Source organism: Saccoglossus kowalevskii, chromosome 18 (assembly GCF_978046115.1).
Source record: "Saccoglossus kowalevskii chromosome 18, keSacKowa6.1, whole genome shotgun sequence".
Classification (NCBI taxonomy): Eukaryota; Metazoa; Hemichordata; class Enteropneusta; family Harrimaniidae; genus Saccoglossus; species Saccoglossus kowalevskii.
This window is the reverse complement of record NC_140658.1, coordinates 15399881-15420429: the sequence shown is the minus strand read 5'-3', so window position 1 is coordinate 15420429 and position 20549 is coordinate 15399881. Positions and strand designations below refer to the sequence as shown.

At 37.5% G+C, this 20549-nt stretch overlaps 1 protein-coding gene across 1 annotated transcript; it reads left to right on the top strand.

The window, feature by feature from the left end:
* The first annotated feature begins 6255 nt into the window (after positions 1-6255).
* On the top strand, positions 6256-14457 carry LOC144347826 (calcium-binding protein SPEC 2C-like). The gene is made up of 3 exons (XM_085493099.1): positions 6256-6504; positions 12303-12557; positions 14073-14457. The coding sequence occupies exons 1-3, from the start codon at positions 6459-6461 to the stop codon at positions 14300-14302; spliced, it is 531 nt and encodes a 176-aa protein (XP_085349225.1). The 5' UTR covers positions 6256-6458; the 3' UTR covers positions 14303-14457.
* Positions 14458-20549: the final 6092 nt, after the last annotated feature.

Genomic DNA, 20549 nt, shown 5'->3' with positions numbered 1-20549 from the left:
GTTACAGCTTCATGTTCCCAGTAATCGCAAGAAATTGACATGACAATAGAAATTCATGAAAGACTGGCACTCCCATGCAATTAACAGCGAGTTAAATTCTTGGGATTGAAACATATATTTTGAAGTCACTGGTGTAGGCAATGAATAACTTAAAGTTGACATAAAGACGAGGTAGTTTATGATTTAATCAGTGCTCAACTAGAGGCTGAAATTATAATTAATTTGTTTATTTCAATTTTTCCTGAAGTCAAATAGAATACACTGATGAAACACGATAGTACCCATGGGCGAAAGGATGTTTTGGGGTGTAGTTTACATTGTGTATGGAGTGGTAGGGTCGGGTGTAATTTGTTCATTTCCAAATTTTTATGAAGTCACGTAGAATTGCTGACATGTTTTCAAGCATTACATGTGAATCCAATTTTCACTGTGCTGTGTCTCAATAGAGTGTGAGGGAAATGGCATTTTCACTGGAATTTATTTCAGGGGGAAAATGTTTTCAGTGATAATGAAGTATTATGACAGAACCCCATACCCTCCCCGTGGCTTTCATTGCGTATGGAAGTTATTTTCACGAGTGATGCGGTGTATCCTGCTGCCGTACTTTCACGAGCGAAGCCACTGGGAGGGTATGGGGTTCTGTTATTATTACATATGTCCCATATTTGATTATTTCATATTAAAGAAAGAACGTGCAACAAATCGGGATAGAAATTTAGGTCGGGGAACCCAATTGCCCATTAATATGCTTCAAGACAGTGCTACGACCTAGCAACGCGTGGCAGTGTAGAACGCGTGTCACTGTACGTGTGAAAATAAAATAATCAGACGTCTAAACTTGAGTCATTGTCCGAATAAATACTGCTCAAATTGACTAAGTGTTCAAAACGTCATAAAAAAGACGCCGCCGACGATGCGCGTCGCACAATCTTTTTGCTAGCTGTCAAACAACTTGTCAAGTCAAAACATCTACGCGCCAAAGTGAAAAGGCTGATTTTACTGCGGGTCCAGGCTGCGGGTGGATGTTCAGAGAGCCCTTCAAGATTGATAAAACTCAGTTTCCAGGTGGTCAACATACATTAAGTTCTCCCAATCCTAGTATTCTATGTGATGTACATCTAACATGCCAAAAATGAACGATTGGTGAACGATTTGAACCTGACAAAAATAGCAGACGGAAATGTGTTTACAAAATAAAAATAGTGATTACTTGATTTAGATACCAGGAAGGGGATGGGGTAAAAGAAAAGTTATATAACATTTTATTATTCAATAATTTATTAAAATACATAAGTTTGTCCAATTCCCTGTGATACAACACCTCAGACATAGCTCATTGTACTCGGTTTGAGTGTGGGTACAAAGTTACTATTTGAATTTTTTATACCTTTTTTCATTAATGAGAAATTTGACCCCAAAGTTAGAGTAACCGTTCACCAGGAATGGCTTTTTAACTCTTCTGTGATTTTTTTTGGCTTGGCTGATTTTGTTCAAACTTGATAGGCAGATCGTACCATCACTAATTGGAAAAACAATCCTGACCCACCGCTACCATGGCAACAGCCAAAATCTGTTTTTTTAATACTTTCGCCCCAAATGTATTACCTACCAGTCTTGTAATAGCAGTGGCCAAATGATAAAGCCTTTTATTTTGGCTACGTTGCGCACTGGTAAGAGATCACTGGCGCCGACATTGTTACCACTGTCAACGTAATCCCAATTGAACTTTGAATAAAATCTAAATGTTGCCTCCAATCTAGAAAATACTATCGCAAAACGGTTGGAAATAATTAACGGCTGAATACGTCCTAGCAATAAAATAAAGTGACTTCTAAAGACTGAATGTTATTTTGCGAACCTCGTATAAGGTGCCTGGTTTTAGTTATAAACCGACGTTAGCTTCACGTTCATGTCCTACCATGGTAACAGCCGAAAACATATTGCTTGTTTTTTTACCGGCTTGTTTTCATTGGCAACCGAAGTATTTTTATTTTGTAAATAAATGTTCGTCTGCTATTTTTATCCAGTTTAGCAAAAATTTTTGCATATTAGGTGTACATCACATGGAATACGACGATTGACAGAACTTGGTGTATGTTGACTGAGTTTTATCAAAGTACGAAGTACCAGGAGGTTTCTGCTGGCGACGTTGCGGCGTTACCCAGTTCCAAATAAAGATTACCAACGCCAAATGAGCAACATTTTAACCGGTAATCAAGATTCATTCAATCCACGGCTAGCAAGCAACATCAGAAGCGAAGTTGTAGCATGCAGTACTAGTAAGTCATCCCGTCAGTGGAGTACCACAGTAGCACGGCATGCTTGCCTTCAGCATTGTATTCAAATGAATCACGTGGTGTGTCGTTCTCGTTCAAACCCGGAATTCGATCAATAGGGGAGTTTCAGTAAAAAATACACATTGCAAATCATGCAAGTTCAACATTTTCAAACCAATGTACTAAAACAGGAATGCTCAGAGTGCAAAAGTATGATAGTTATTACTTTCCAGTATACACATCTCTGTTAATACTATCCCTCACATATTCTACTCCCAATTACTCCTGCGTATAATGGACTGGCCTCTTTTCATGTTGACATTCAGACTAAAATCATGTGACAGGCTGTTAAAATTGGCTGTTGCATACTCTTTCGCCGGTCTGGGAAATGTGTTTAATTAGCTCTCATTCAAGCAACAATGCAGATTTCCCAGTGGGAGTGAAACTATTCGACTCTGCCATTAAAAAATAGGGGTGTTTTCAGCAAAAAACGAATAACCCTGGAATGCACACAAAATACTGAATTTCGGAACAAATCGTGCATTACTTACAGCAGCAGAATACCACAGAAATATCAGACAAAACATGAAAACACTATATATTGTATTTCGGCCTGAACCCTCTATATTGCAATTCTAGGAATTAACCCCTTATGTGCATACATTTCCCACCTTGGTATCACCCACCCCTGAAAACAAACCACGCTGAAGCGTTTGGTAATAATAGTTGTGTTCACATTACACGACGTACGAAGTACGAGCTAAGATTTAAGCTGATTTAGGCTTATCTAGCATTTTTGCATTTCGGCTAGACCCAATTGCGTCCACGCACAGGGAGGGCCGGTCGTTAGCACGGGCTAAGGGGTGCCATTAGTCGGTGACCTTTGGTAAGCCGCTATTTACGAACGAAAAATGGATGACATGCGCGAGGTTCTATTTCTGCTGCTCGCATGTTTCGTTCCCGGGTTTCGTTCTAATTTTGAAGCGACGTGCACAGGAACACGAGAGGAGACGGACCCAACTTATTTGGATGCACATATACAGTATACAACGGGCGTAACAGAATACAGAGTTTTATTAATGCATGTCATAGACAGCGAACCAAATTTATTTTGTCTACGATTGGAGCTGCTGCATGCTGTACGCTCTACTACAGTGACCCGATTAGTGTGGAAGCGAGCGCGGAGTAATGACTGGTGGAATAGTGTCGTTATACGAACATGGGACAATTTTTACACCCAAAGGTCGCCGCAGAGGGCGCTTAGCCCTGGGCTAAGCGTTCGCGCATACTTCGTTAGCCCGTGCTAAGGTCTAGACCGCGTCTTAAATTCGGGTCAGATTTAACCCGTACTTAGCATTCCTTAGCCCGTGCTAAGCGTTTTCTTAGCACGGGCTAAGGAATTTGACCTCTTAGCCCGTGCTAAGGAGCTGTGCGTGAACGCAACTAATGTGCATGGGCATGTCCTATTCAGCTTCAAACTTATCGGTTTTAACACTTCACAGAATTGTTTTGTTTTATCGCACGCGACTTAGCTTATTATGATTCGCGCCCTCTAGCGACATGGTGTTTCGGTGAGGTAAAATGACGCAGATGATGACGTCTACGTAATGCGATTCAAATAGACATCTCTGGGTATGAAGGCGTTTTATGTTCTTTATTGATGGACGACATCATACAAACTAAACAATATCGACTCCGTCCGTGAACGGCGTTCAGTACACTCAATTAGGTCACAGCGTTGCGTCCCTTTAATGGTACGACTTATACAATTAGTGCTTACCGTAGTGCATCCAATATTGCTTCATGTAATATTTTATAACGTCGTCAAGCTCTAGTAAGACCAAGCCGTATTACAGTTCATTAATCATACCCTTTTACGACATATTAAACCTTTTCACACAACAAAATACTGAATACAGTTGTCACTACATATACTTGTATAATTTCTTTTTTCTGTATCACTTTTTTTAAGTTTCTGAAGCAAATTACTAAAAATATGTATTCATTCACACGCCAGATAGATATAAATCATTTTCCATGAATAGATCTGCGTGTTTATGTTCAGTGTTAGGACGCACCCGCAGGTGTCGCCCGGATATAATGACGCCAGCCATGTCTGGGAGAATGTACCTTGATGTACCTTGTAAATACATGTCTACAGTTTAACGTAATGAAATCCCGGGCATATACATATACACTGAAATGACAACAACAAAGTATACACCCCTGAGAGGCACGTCAGCCATCTTGGAATTCACTTGTCCGCAATCATGATGGCCACCTTGAGCACAAAACCGCGATTTTAAATTAAATTACACTCCTGTATTCGAATATATTTTAATTTCAACTCTGTCAATGTTTGCGTTTTAATTGGGTAGAATTAACACCATACAAATTGTAGCTTGGTTTATAATGATTTGCTTACCGTAGGGGTAGGAAAAATGTAAGGTAAGGTAGATAATTTTATTGACTGCAAGTTCGTTCGTTTCGTTCGCACCTGCTTTAAAACCTAAAATACAGATGTATAAACGACATATTTGCAAAAAAAATGCTCACCAGTAATTCATTGTGCCCGAAATGTTGTCGTTCTAGAAAGTGGGTGTCACGGAGGGGGGGGGGGCAGCAGTGAATGGGAATGATATTGGCTAGTGAATCAATATCATAGCTAGACAATAATTGGCTAGGCAATAATTGTATCAACTTGAATAAACCGTGTAAATATCTCATGTTCAAGTTACGCAGCCCTTCCAAACGGGAAACCCCATCGGTGTTTTTAGGGTTATTCAAAATTCAAAACAGCTTCTACGATTCTCACAAGTATAAATGATACGCGCAATAAAAAAAAATAATGAGGGGGGTGGGGGTATTTCGTATGAATCATAGAAGCCGATATACAATCGGCCCAAGACAACTTTGCACAATCGACTCTAAGCATAACTAGTATCGTCTGTGAAATTATGGAATGGGGTAGAGCATGAATAATACACAAGCCAGTTATTCACGAGTAAACGAACTGTCTTTACTCTGAAAACACATCGTCCTCGAGCAACTTTCATTGGGCAGATATAGGACTGGTATAACGTGAAGAGTTTAACGATTTTCACCACTCAACAGTAAAGTATATTGCATAGAGACATTCTGTTGGGACTTACAATGAGCTTCCTATCCATCTCCATCTCGTACCCGTTTTGGAGAGTTCATGTTCCGGTTTCGTGAAAGAATAACTTTGTTGGATTACTTCAATTCTCAGTAGCACCGGACTCGACATTAATAACCTTTGCAACACCAGACTTTTTCGACCTTTTTTTTCTGCACATTTTCTTATATTCTTCATTATTTATGAACCCTAATTTTAGAGCCAACAGGCAAAATATGAGTCAGTTTTTATAAAAAAAAATGAAAATGTTTGTCCCAAACTTCTGAAGAAAAGTGCCGATTATAAACGGGACTATTTTGTGAATTTGTGATGAAAAGAAGAAACTGGTGGCGAAAAGGTTAAATTGTCAATTTTGAAACATTTGATAGGCTATCGTTTGATATTCTATCTAGGTGTGTGTGTATTAAGCTGTCATCTCAACTGAGTTCAATAGTTCAGTGCACGAGCCACAGTTTTAAACTGGTGGATGCCTGTGATGCGAGGGAGCGCACCTGACACAAGGTTATGCCATTTTTACTGAAGGGGTTTCAACTAGTATATTCTGAGGGATCACGCCTGTGTGTGAGATTTAACAAATAATTTGTCATAATATATCCCTTGGTCTATTGACCCCAAAGTACATTAGTTGACGGTGTTTCTGAGTCCCACGTAGATCAAATGATCCAAAATGATTGCTGTACATTACAAGTTGTCAAGGCAACAGTTTCAACAACGCACTTATACGTGCACGTATACTCAGTTTATGCAAAGCAGGCGAATATACGTGACAACGCGATAGAGCATCAGCTCCCTGCAACTTATAACGGCAATTATTGGTTGTCAGTGGATATCTAAGTTCGCGCCGCGAGCACTGATACTACATAGTTGTGTATTGGATTAAACAAGTAAACATCACGTTACCATGGCGTCAAGTGCGATACATTTCAACGTGTGTAGCTGCCTACACAGTAATTGTAAAGAACTCCGATTTACAGCAAGTGCGACGAACTAATACAAGGCTTCACTGGCATCATCGCAACAAGACCATGGGGTGTGGGTCGAGCACAAGTACCGGGACAGAAAACAACCAAAGTAAGTGATAACAAATCGGTGATAATTGTTGATTTTTTTTTCAACTCAGACGCGATCGCAGTATGCGTAATATGCGCACTACAGTTATCGGTCCCCAGTAGCGGGTGCCGACGCGATTCACCTTGACCGCCTTTATCGGGTTTCACCAGGCACACCGGTGTCGACGTGCACGGCTAGACGTATACCAAACTTCACGTTGCGTCGAGCTGCTACCACATCGCGCACCACTCATTTACGTCTGTATTACATACGCGCGTTATAACACTCTGCCAATGCACTCAGTGCTCGCCAGATACAAAATACAAATTACGCCTGGCCAGGCCAAGTATTGCGCAAAGGTTATACTTGGCAAAAACAGGTTGAATACAATTATTAAATATGAAAAATGTACATTAATGACAGTTATTTTTAACATTTTCTTATACAATAGTTATGATCATGAACAATGTCAAATATTAAGCTTCCGTCTTTGTTGTTGGAGTATTTAATTCACATTTACTAAATCCCAGGTCAATGTTGGCTAAAGGCGAAGTTCTGACTAAGCTCAAATTCAAAATACCATGTGTTCGTCAGATTCTCATCGTGTTTCCTCTCGTCGTCTAATTTGTATTATAAAATTATTTAGCAAGAATTTGATCTGAATGAGTTTCAGTCTATTTGTGACATAAGCATTGTGATTGTCAGCGACGTGCAAGAATATACGGTTTCTTTCAAGTGTGATTATAGTGTAACCATATATACGTAACAACCATGGTGTCAAGTGTTGGTCCGGAACTTAACGTGGTCACGTGACGTGTCGCCTCATAAAAATACTGGAGCTGGTTTTGCGTTGGAATTTCTCGAGATAGTATCGTCACCACGCATGCATTGAATGAATACGGCGTAACCAACGTTACGATTTATTTGTATCATTTGCTAAAATAAAAAACAAACAAATAAACAAATGAACCAAACGATGTCAATGGCGGGCTGGGGGGGGGGGGTGCAACAATTTAGCATTCGATTCACACATTCACAAATCGCTTCAGTACTTGTGGTGCCTGAGTTTGTGTTTCGCACTCTGACCTGGAATATGAAAGGTAACTAGGGCCAGCAAGATTAATACGGTCAGAGGCTGCAAAGTGATTACACATATATACAAGTTCGATATTCAAATTGTTAAACCAAATTCACACAAAATTATATTTAATCAGATGTACATGATAATTACATTTTAAGCATAAATGCGCGGCGGTTGAATTATCTTGTTATTATTCTTAATTATGAATCTTACTAATTTAATCGCTGCGATCAAATACGATATTATGCAAATTAAAATAAGTATCAACTATTTGTGAACACGAAAAATGAGTAATACACTCGTATTCCAAAGCTGTTAATTACTGTGACATACCCTTGTATGTTCCGTGTGTTTGTTTTCGTGTCATTGTGTATGTCTGTCTGTCTATTTGTTTGTTTATTAGTTTGTTTGTTTATTTGTTTTTGTCAAGCATTTTCACATCTCATGACTGGACGTGTTATCAATGTTCAAGCATTGTTTTAGATACATTTAGATACAGCAAGTGGTTTCGATAAAACCAACAAATACTGGCGAATTGAGACGTGTTGTTTATCTCCACATGTTGACTTAGAATAGATGTCTTGGTACTAGCAGCACACACCATTCATATTGACAGGGTATTACCTCTGAGTTTACTTTTTCTGGTTCAGAGTTGATAGGCTTATTTTACATGACTTTTAAAAACATTTGCATGGCTGACAAAAAGATGCATAATTTATATAAATTGTGCCCTCTAGCGACAAATCACTTAATGTTCGACACGAATGCCGTGCAATACGTCGATATGGTTTTGATAAATATGCGTTCATTAGTAAATATTATGTGTTTGAGAGATTTTAATATTTTCTGCATGACATGACTTTTAAAAACATTTGCATGGCTGATAAAAAATGCAGAATTCATAGAAATTGCGCCCTCTAGCGACAAATCACTAAATGTGCGACACGAATGCGTTCATCAATGAATAATATGTGTTTGAGAAATTTTACTATTTTCTACATAACTATCGACTCAAACAAATATACTAGTAGTCGAAGTCACAGAAGCCTCCTCCATCAGTAGAGGGCGCACTTATATGAATGGCGTATTGGTATGGATGTTGGCGTTCATTGTAGGTTTCTTCAGAACACGCATACTGAATATATGCTATGATCTTAAGTGTAGAATCGCTCCCAATATGCAGCAATGAACATACACATGAAAACTGTGCCGCCACCCCCCTAAATAAGAAGCGCATTGAATGAACTCTGCACACGTGATATGTAATACCGTTAGCTGTACTTTCAGTCAATTCATTGCAATGCCATGTACAATGAGCCGCCGTATTTGTAGCGATATTTGAGTCGGCGACGCCCCAGTGACAGTGTGTAGTGTAGATTATTGAAACACGCGCGTGAAATGAAACCGCTGTTGTTTTCAACGGAGCTACCATTCACATGTTGTTGTTATTTCCACTCTTAGTAAGCTGAGTACTAATATATTTTAAACATCGCGTCGACCTGCGCAGACGTAGTATGTTTTTAAAACCGCCTCGCCGGTAAATTAGCATGTACTCTAGCTAGAATATATAGGCTAAAATGAATAAATATTTTCAATATTTGACATTAAAATAATTTGAAATGAGGGAGTATTAATTTGCTTTAAGTTAAGGATGGCACATTTTTGGTATTCCCACTCAAGTTTAACTACTGATTTAATAATTTACCATTTTTTTTTAAATTTAATGCCAAACATTATTATAAACAAGTGTGTAATATTGTTTTTTACGACAATTAGAGGAAATCTTAGGCACATTTAAAGAATGGTTGTCGTCATGTCGCGTCGTTTTCGACAGGGCTCCCCTACTACGTATACAACACATTTACAATACAGCGGGTGGTTGCATGGGAAATTCAATGACTAATTAATTCGGTAAGGCGAATTTCAATGGCGTTGAGGAAACAATACAATAAACAACAAACAATCAAACGACTCACGGCAATTATTACAATACAGAGTAAACTTTACTTTAAAGATCAAGTTACGGCACGAATTATCAAAGCTAGGAGAATGCATATATATGCACTGCGATTCAAATCACGTTGTAATAGAAATGAAAATATAATAGAAACTTCGTCAGTAGTAATGAACCAATAAACCGTATAAACTTATATTTTTTAGACAAGGAAATTTTATTGACAATATATATTTGGAACAAGGGAAATATAAATAGACTAATTCCAATATAATAATAAATGAATATATGATCAAATTTAGTGCGCAAATAAGTTTACGACAATATATAATAATAGAAAAAACCTCAATGGCATTTTAATGACAGTCAACATTCACATAGTTACCTTAACAAATATTGAACACAGAGCAGCTATTTCACGTCAGAACTTATTCCAAAACAACTGCACACTATGGTTAAAATAAACCATAACTTTCAAACAATACCAGGCAATAAACCGAAGTTATTTTAAACATTGTGAGAGAAAAGGGGTTCTAGAAAATAGTAGCCTCTCCAATAAATTATAATAATAAAGAATCTGCAGTGTTCTTAGTAATAGTAATACTACAGATATTGAAAAACATGTGATTAAGAAAGGAAAGATAAATATCAACGTAAACAAAGAGAGTTGAAAATCTTCTACTTGAAGAATCTTGCTGAACACACACACGTACAATATACAATGTTTCTGCAATTATACAGCGGTCAAATGATTGGCAGTGCGAGTAGCCAATCAGCGACCATGTAGCAATTGATGATTCCTTGTCTTAAAAAGTCGTGGTGTTGCTGGCCATAATTCCCCACTGAAAACTTATAAGCAGCTTTTTCTGGCCATGGTGTGTTGATTTTTGATCGATTTTTATTTTTTAATGTCACAAATTTTTAATAATCACGAAAATACGACTTTTTAGATTAAAAGATAAGCGCATTGCTTAAGTCTCTGTTATGATAGCATTACATACCATGGTACACTTATCTCCTTTTCTATTAATTCGGAATTAGAGATATATTAATATCCAAACAGGTGACTAATAAAACATGTGTTTCTTACGGTTTAATATGATAGTATGTGAGACTTCTGAAATGAATTATCTTATGATGAAACAATATCACAAAAATGGAATTGATTGAGCATTAATTCGCGAAAATATCATAAGTTATCAACAGAATGAGCTGCCTATTTCCCTGTTAAGACACTTAACGTCGACAATGTATTGATCCGTATCTTAACAATTACTCGGAATGTAGTTCATATTTTCTTTATGCAGTATGATAATTTATAAGGGTTGTAAAAACAAAATTTGAACTAATCACTTCGAAAATGTGTCGATAAATTCAATAAACTCATAACATGAAATTTACCACGTATTTCAGATGTATTGAAAATTAATGAATCTAAGTCAAATCGGGCCTATACTTCGATATCTATATAATTTCGTGGATTAGCCTACGATATAATCCTCTCTATTATATTGCAGTGGATTATATATACTTTTCAGGTACATCGTAACACATGTATATATTATCATTACAAACTTGATTGTTACTTGAACGGTAGTGATATATAGAATAATGTCAATATCTGGAGAACTATCAAAGTTATACAAAATCACAACCTGATTTAACAGTTCACAACAAATCCAAAATTAGGATTACTTCAAAGTTGAGTTTGTGCTGTTTTCTCGATTTTTAGCTGTTTTCATCATGATCGTCTCTTTGACCGGCGTTTCACAGCAGCTCGCGCAGAGCCCGGGCCCGTAGAAATACATGGTAGAGAGTGGTGCGCGTTTTAGCAACGTAGAACGTTCTGTGTCGTAGCTCCTCTAGTCCGTCACAAGCATGCACGTGTAAGACGGGCGTAAAACCCTGGTTTTTATGTTCCACTTGTTATGACTTAATCACACAGATATTGGCAAACCCTAACCATTAAGTACTTACATACTGTGGAAAATAAAAACATTATGTTTTTTGGAAAAACCTAAAAATGAAATGTGGTAGCGTCTGCTTCAAACCAACTAGGAAGATTTTGTTTCCTCGCCGGTGAATATTTTTTTTTCCAATGGTAGTGAAAATTGTCATGTGCCGTAAATAAATAAACTAGATTATTTCAATACTTCATAGTACAAGTTTCAATTACAACTGGAGCAGCTCAGAAAACCAGAATTTGACCTGTGATATCGCACACAATGGTCTTCTTTTATGGGATGATGTAAGACCTATTAGATTAGAATATTTCTCATATGACATCATGCCGTTAGAAGCCCCCAGAGACAACAGACAAGTTGTGCGATGAATTTGTTTCATACATCATTATCATCTTGTGACGGTTTATGTTTGGTTGGGTAGTCGTTCGTCATCTGGAAAATAGTAATATCTCTCAAAAATCATAATTTCCATTGATAAACGACTACAGATCAAAATGCTATCGACGCTCTGAGCGGCCTTCGTGTCACCCATCTACGTCATAGAAAAACGTGATCAATAGAGGGCGCGATGTATACAAAAAGTCAAGGTGTATTAGATTACTCGTAGACTTTATCCAGGATGACGCTGTTGTATTTTTGCCATCACAAATCAAACGCATGTTTATTTGCATTTTATTAATATTTTTACTGTAATGTCATGTGTTCTTTCAAAGTTTTTTAGTGAAAATTTCTTTCTCCAAATTCACAGAATTTATAATGGCTATCACCCCTTCTCAATGTACTAAGATACACACTAAATTTAATTCTATTTCCTGACTAGAAATTTCTCGGCACAGTATAGAGGGTAATCGTATGACGTCGGAATATATCAAATCAACCTTTGACGAGTTTGACGGAGATTGTGATGGTTTTATCACATTGGAGGAATTGAAGCAAGGATTCAATAAAATGGGCATTGAATATAATATCGAAAAAGTCGACAGATTTATGAAGAATCTCAACGATGATGCCGACAATAAAATCAACAGTCAGGAGTTTGCGACGTTTTGGGTCAAAGAACAGTCAAGACCTGCTCGTACGTATAGGGACCATGATCGGTGCTGACTCGGAATTCTTTCAGCATTGATATGTTGTCGCTAATACTTTAACAAAACGATTGGATTTCCCCGACTTTTCAAAATGATTTTATTCTATGTTGTTGTTCACAAGTCTGAAATAACACAAATATTTGGTCATTAAACTACTTTTCGCACAAAAAATCCAAGAAAATTATGTTTTTTTATAGTCATTTATCACGTTCTTACCATTCATAATTTACTTTTTCTTACCATTCATAATTTCCTTTCGTTATATATAAGGAAAATTAAAAGTTGTTACTATAAGATGTGTACATTTGGTTGTCAAAAATTATTCGGAAATTCTGATGATTACTATTCATTTTTTTTATGAAATAAGACTTTAACATGGATCCTATGGAAATTGTTTCATTTTGCATTGTTAAGGTAGTTTTTCTTTGAAAAAAAAATTAATTAATTATGTGAAAGTTATTACATAAATCTGTCATAAGAAGAGATTTTTGAGAGACAGTGGACAAACTGCAAAAGAGCACTATGGTGAAAGCAAGCCACAAATTCAAAATGGCGAATCTTGGCAACCGGTCAAGTTTAGATACTGGCCATTATACATTTTAGGAGCATGAGGGTATGGCAAATGTGCAAGTTGTGTCAAGTATTTCCTATCTCTAGATTTCATATCGGTAAACTTATTAGTAGTGACATATTTTCTTGTTTGCACTCGAAAGTAACATAGTGCATAGTTTCTCACTTTCAATGGACAACGAGATCTCGTCTGAGAATGAGACTACTGTGAGACTTGCTTGTCTCCATTGTGGTTCATTCTTTACTGATATTGCGTTTATTGTTCTCTGTACTCTATAACGAGATGCTAAATTGTTCGCGTAACGAACATCGAGTTACAAAAACATCGAATTACAAAAATGACCACGCCCATATTTCAGAAACCGCGCCCACTTTTGCGAAATCACGTCCAAATTGTAACTTGATAACTAATTTACAGTTAACAAAACTTCGAGTTACGGGAAACCTATATTTAAGTTTTTTTTGAACGTCCACATTTAGTAACTCGAACTTTAATTAACAGTTAACCGAACTTCGAGTTACGAGCAACATAGAATGTTTGTTTTGTTTAACGTTGTAACGTCGGTTATCTGATATTAAAAATTCGAGTTATGCTAAACAAAACAAAAAATCTATGTTGCTCGTAACTTGAAATTTTTGTAACTCGATGTTCGTAACTCGATGTCCGTAACTCGAACAATTCAGCATCTCCTCTATAACCCCAGTCTGCCTGTTGCTTGGTGACAGTCAAGAATGGAACCCTCTGTGAAAACAAAATCTCGTGGCTCTATTGTTCTCAGCGAGAACTCAGCGGCCATTTGTGAATAAAGTCTATTGATTTCGATATAATAATAGAACGATACATGTTGTCTTTCCATGATTAATAAATCAAAACGACCAGTTTTACGAAATTACTTCCTATTTATAATTTTCTTCTTTTTTTCCGAACACAGCTCCGACAATGGACGAACTTATCCACTCATTCAGAGCACTGGATTCGGACGGTTCTGGTTCCGTCACGACGGGTGAGATCAAGAAAATGTTGGTACAGACAAAAGGTTACTATACAAAAGACGAGGTGTCCGCCATCATGAAGGACGCGGACGTCGACGAAAATGACCGAGTCAGTTTCTCCGAATATATCCGAATTATTGCAAAAATGTTTGCTGCTACCTCGGCGTGACAAATGGATGGCTCCTAAAAAATGTTGACTTTCGGTGTAGTACACAATTTTGGCGGACGAGAACGCTAACTGGAATGTCAAGGTGATGATGTACAGAGTCGATTTTATTAAACTTTCTAGTTTCATGTAAAAAAATAAATAAAATATTTTAGACGTATTAAGTTTATTATTAAACACGAAAAGATGAGTATAACAGATTTCTAAAAACATGTAACCAATCAAGATCTCTGTAACATTCTTCAAATAAATGAGCACGAGATTGACAAGGACCAATGAGCGTTAACGTAGCATCTGCAAAACTGTCAAATATGATTCGTGTGGTTTGCTATTTTTCGTGGTCAATTAGCAATGACGTCATCCGTTCCTCAAATCTTCATTAATCGTGGATGTTAGACTCGTAACATTAACGTTTTGTGATCTTAAGTCTTCTGAAGAAATTAATATGCAAGACCACAGTGCCAAGTCAAATCACTCTCACACCACTATTTAGCTTTAACATACTAGTATACATTGATATAAATAAATGCCTTTGTTATAAATAAATTATTTATCACAATCGTCGTAAAATTGGCCTATTTGCGGCACCAAGTAGTTACCACAAGAAAACCGTGAGAACCCTTCCCGTTAAAGCGAACCAATCGATCTACTTTTAGCAGCAGACGACTGTTACCTTCGTTCTTTAAATCAAACGCTGATTGATCTGCTTTCTCACGTCCAGAAGCGAATATTCGAATCATAGCTCTTTTCAGGTAGAGGCCTACTCATAATTCTTGAGAAAGTTGGCTTAAATTGTACGATAATATTCATGCACTTGATTTCTTATGTACAATCGTGGAGCTAACGTCTTATTGTACAATGAAATAACACTTTGTTATAGTGTGTGTTACGGTGACGGTTTTTTAGAATATTGCCATAATATTTTTCAAAAACCACTATTTTTTGAACTCCATGAAACACGGTGTTAAAAAGACCCAGATTTGTTAAATAGTTCGGGAAAAAAAAAAGATCCTATTATCTACAATACATATATTTTTTCAGCCTATGTCACCAGGCTACAGTTTGAGATATGGCATAATATCTCTGCCATAGGAACCTATGGTTAAAGCGTTGTAATACTGACAAAATGACCTATATCCACTAAAATTGAACCATACTAATTTGCACAAAAAATTAGGCTGGTAACTCCCAACTTTTTAAAGTCAATATCCCTGAGCACAATTATTTACAGAAATAATAAAATCTGGGTATTTTCATTTATGAGTAGTTTTCTAACTTAAGGCACAGTTCTGTCGAGTCGTCGATGTATTTTGCCAAAGTACTTTCAAAGATGAAGTAGAAGAATACTTTGGCGAGCGAGAATAATAATTACTAGAATTTGGTAAAAAGGTATAACAATATAGTCAACTGTAATGACAAGTATGACAACTCTTGGTTAATAATGACAAAAACAATGGCGGGAGAATTTGGTAATCGTCATCATGAAGTCAAATGGCGATTATCGATCGGTAGAGGGCGACATTGACGCAAGATACAGTCGATGCCAGTTTTGCAATCGACGGTAGCCGAAATCTGTTTTGTTGGATAATTGTTATTATGACATTTGATTTATTAATTTTGGTAATTTTATGCATATTTCAGTAACGGTAACGTAAATACCGAAAAAAAAACAAACAAACTTGTATATAATTTCGCACTGTGGAATTCCTGCTGACTCGTTTAACGACATGTGCGCATGTCTTATAATTGAATGTTATGCGGTATCCGCGTGAGAGTTCTCACTGTCATAAGCGTCATCACGGACGATATTTTTAGGAGTGAAATTTCTAAATGACATCCGAGATGTTGTTTAAGTTATTTTTATTATTTGTTGTCATGGTTATGCGTCGTACAATCATATTCACGGTATACTTTATGTTTCAACATTACATGGAACACGTATTGGTGATGTCACTGTATGTAGAACATTGATATTTGTATCTCGTTACAGCAATCTTACCGGAACTGACAATATCATTGGGAATTGACCATTTTCCGTTCACTGCGAGAATCACGCGTTATGCGTGAAATCGAACGTAAAAACAGGACAAACAAAGGTCATAGCGTCGTAGTCGCGTCAAACATCGCGTAGGATTCGACAAACGCGAAAGTATTTCGGGGACATTTCCATGCTTAATAATGTGCTGTTCACATTTGATGATAGGCAATTTCGATTAAGTAAGGGTATTCGGAAGCAATATTCCTCTGTCGAAGATCGGCCGGTCAATGTAAGCTGCGAAATAAAGAAATTCTAGTTTAAAATCAAATCGTTCGATTTTTGCGGCAGACGTTCGACGCGCGTCTTTCATGCATCTCGCGAGATCTCGCAATTGTACGGAAAATCACCTATTAAGGACTATACTAGTATATAGAAGAGCAAACCCCATACTTTATATACGAAGTGTTGGATGTAAGTCAAATTCACGGATAACTAAAGTTTATGACTGTGGCATGAAAACGTTCCTATGGCAACGAATGATGGAATGATATTATTATATTCTCGTAGTCTGGTGAATTTGTTGAATTTAAGGACGGTACACTAAATAAATAAATAAATAAATAAATAAATAAATAAATAAATAAATAAATAAATAAATAAATAAATAAATAAATAAATAAATAAATAAATAAATAAATAAATAAATAAATAAATAAATAAATAAATAAATAAATAAATAAATAAATAAATAAATAAATAAATAAATTGCCAAGTGTTGGTTTGATAGCTTGGACTCTGTCTGCTTAAATGTGTTTTCACTTAACACACGATTCCTCACGTTTATCAGTGACAAAGGCATGTACTTCAGTGCGAGCAAAAAAAAAGAATGCCTTTGACGGTAATAAAAAAACTATTCAATCTAAAAACGATTTTCCACATTAAACATGTACCGAGAACGTCTGGGAAACACAAATTGCTCATTACCACGGAGCTCAGACTCATTAGGGTCGAATTTATTGACCGAAAAATGATGAAAATTAGAAATCGTTCGTAAAAATCAGGCTACATCATATTCTATTGAAATGCAATTTCCTCGTTCCTCGTGATCAGAACAGTCAATGACGTCACTTCCTGTCACCTCAGTAAACCCACTGACCTATGTAACATGATATCCGGAAAGTGGTCATAATGACGGTACAGAACACGATTCGGGGAGAGGGGGCAAAAACAAGTAGCGGGAATCTCAATGAGATCTCCGTCGGTGTGCATTTGCACATAAGGACTATTGAGGGCGCTGCACACTATAATGATAATGAATTTCCTGTATATTTGTTCCTTCTTTGAATTTACTGTATGGAAAATGATAGTAGCTAAACTTAGTCTCCAATATAACCAGAATTGAAAGTAAAGGCCCTTCATCGGTGTAACATTGCTGAATATCAACTATCATATTAGATTTTTTCTTGAAAACAGATACCAATGCCTTGAGTAGAATCCTATCAGATTGTTTAGTTATTGGATATTCATCGTTAATAACAACACATGCATTACAATGCATCAGAAGTGGAGTCTGATTTTGTCTATGCAGTAGGGATATCATTGCAAGTTGCAAGCGAAATGAGAAGATACAACCTGTCTATCTTAGGGATAAGCGAATGTAGATGGCTAGGTGCTGGTCAGATTAAATTGTCCACTGGAGAGCTACTTTTGTATTCGGGACACATAGAGGATGAAGCCACACATACGCAGGGAGTTGCACTAATGTTGTTGTGACAAGCCCATGGAGCACTTATTGGTTGGGAAGCCCATGGTCCAAGGATCATTGTGGCATCCTTCAGAACGGATAGGCAGAGAATTAATATGGATGTGATCCAATGCTATGCTCCTACGAATGATGGGACAGATGAAGACAAGGAAAGCTTCTACAATCAACTTCACACAATAGTGCAGAATAGAAAGAGAAGAAACATTACAATTCTGATGGGGGATTTCAATGCCAAGATTGGCCTCCAGTGGTGCTGCCATAGAGTCATGGAGGGCAGCTAACAGATGCATTCAATGTGAAGACAGGAGTAAGACAAGGGTGTCTCCTCTCACCCTTTCTCTTCTTATTGGCCATTGACTGGATTATGAAGTCCTCCACCACTCACAAGAGGAATGGAATCCAGTGGACTCTATGGCAGCAACTGGAGAGGGTCAGAAGAAAAGATGGGCAGAACATTTCGAGGAACTACTGAATAGGCCAGATTCACATGACCCACCAGACATACACCCAGCTAACCATGATTTGGACATTGATTGTAGTGTACCTTCCAAAGCAGAGATTCGAAGGGCCATAAATCAGCTGAAAATGGAAAATCTGCTGGACCAGATGGCATTCCAGCAGAAGCACTGAAGGCCAACTTGGTAGCCAGTTTGGACATGCTATATCTTTTATTTGAGAGTATTTGGAAGGAGGAAAGCATCCCGTCAGACTGGAAAGAGGGATATCTAGTTAAGCTACCTAAGAAGGGGGACTTAAGTCAGTGTTCAAACTACAGAGGAATAACTTTACTGTCAACGCCTGGGAAGGTTTTCAACAGAATACTTCTCAACAGGATGAAGGACGCTGTTGACCCACACCTGAGAGACGAACAAGCAGGATTTCGATCAGGTAGTTCATGTGCTGATCAAATTGCCAGTCTGCGCATAATCCTGGAGCAGTCACTGGAATGGAACTCTTCCCTTTATGTTAATTTCATTGATTATGAAAAGGCGTTTGATAGCGTTAACCGACCAACACTGTGGAAGCTTATGAAATATTATGGGATACCACACAAAATTACCAATCTTGTAAGGAATTCATACGAGGGATTGTCATGCAGGGTAATTCATGGAGGGCAGCTAACAGATGCATTCAATGTGAAGACAGGAGTAAGACAAGGGTGTCTCCTCTCACCCTTTCTCTTCTTATTGGCCATTGACTGGATTATGAAGTCCTCCACCACTCACAAGAGGAATGGAATCCAGTGGACTCTATGGCAGCAACTGGATGATCTTGATTTTGCAGATGGCATCGCCTTGCTCTCACACACTCACAAGCAGATGCAAGATAAAACTTACATCATTAGAGATAAGTCAGGTCGCCTTGAACTAAATGTTAACCAAACAAAGTGCAAGATTTTAAGAATCAATTTCTCAAATCAATCTGCCATCAGGTTGGAAGATAAATCACTGGAAGAGGTTGAAAGCTTTACATATCTGGGAAGTAAAGTAAATAAACAAGGTGGGACAGATGCAGATGTAAGAATAAGGATAGGGAAAGCAAGGAGAGCATTCCATCAGCTAAATAACATATGGCGATCTACAAAACTACCAAGGAATATTAAAATACGCATCTTCAACACAGTTGTCAAGCCGGTCCTCCTATATGGTGCAGAAACATGGAGAACTACTGTTGCCATTATTAGGAAAATACAGACATTCATCAATACTTGTCTTAGGCGTATCCTCAGAATTTTCGGGCCTGAGGTAATTAGTAACCAAGACTTGTGGAAGATTGCTCATCAGCAACCCATGGAGGCAGAGCTCTTGCAGAGACGATGTCGGTGGATTGGCCACACCCTACGGAAACCAATGCCTAACATTACTAGACAGGCATTGACTTGGAATCCTCAAGGAAAAAGGAAGAGGGGAAGGCCTCGTAACTCATGGCGCAGAGACATGGAGGCAGATGTTTAGAAGATGGGCCGCACATGGAAAGAACTGGAGACGCTGGCTCAGGACCGCTCTGCCTGGAGGAACCTGGTTGACGGCCTATGTCCCAGGAGGGGCGATAGGCGTAAATAAAAAAATAAATAAAAAAATTGTAGTAAAGAATATTTTAAAGGGTAGCCTAGGAATAAAATACGCCAAAGATGGTTGAAGATCAGTGACTCACATGTGCTTCTACATATAATTTCTTCTGTTCTTGACACACTGATTACGGCTTTTCCTTGATACAGATATAAATTTCACAGTATTTGCTTGTGACAGAATAAGTTCACGAACTTGAAGTTGCTCTATTATTATTCATTTTTTGGTATTGTTTTCCCAATAAAATAAAATTCAATGGCGTGTGTAAATGTCGAAACCCGAGCTACTGCGAAATAAACGAAACATTATTTTGCGGTAACCCGACATTCACTATTTATACACTCCCATATTTTATTTCATTTTATTAAAAAAAAAATAATAATAATAAACAAGAAACTGTATGCAAGTCTAGTAATGTCGGGCGAGACGATGACGGAA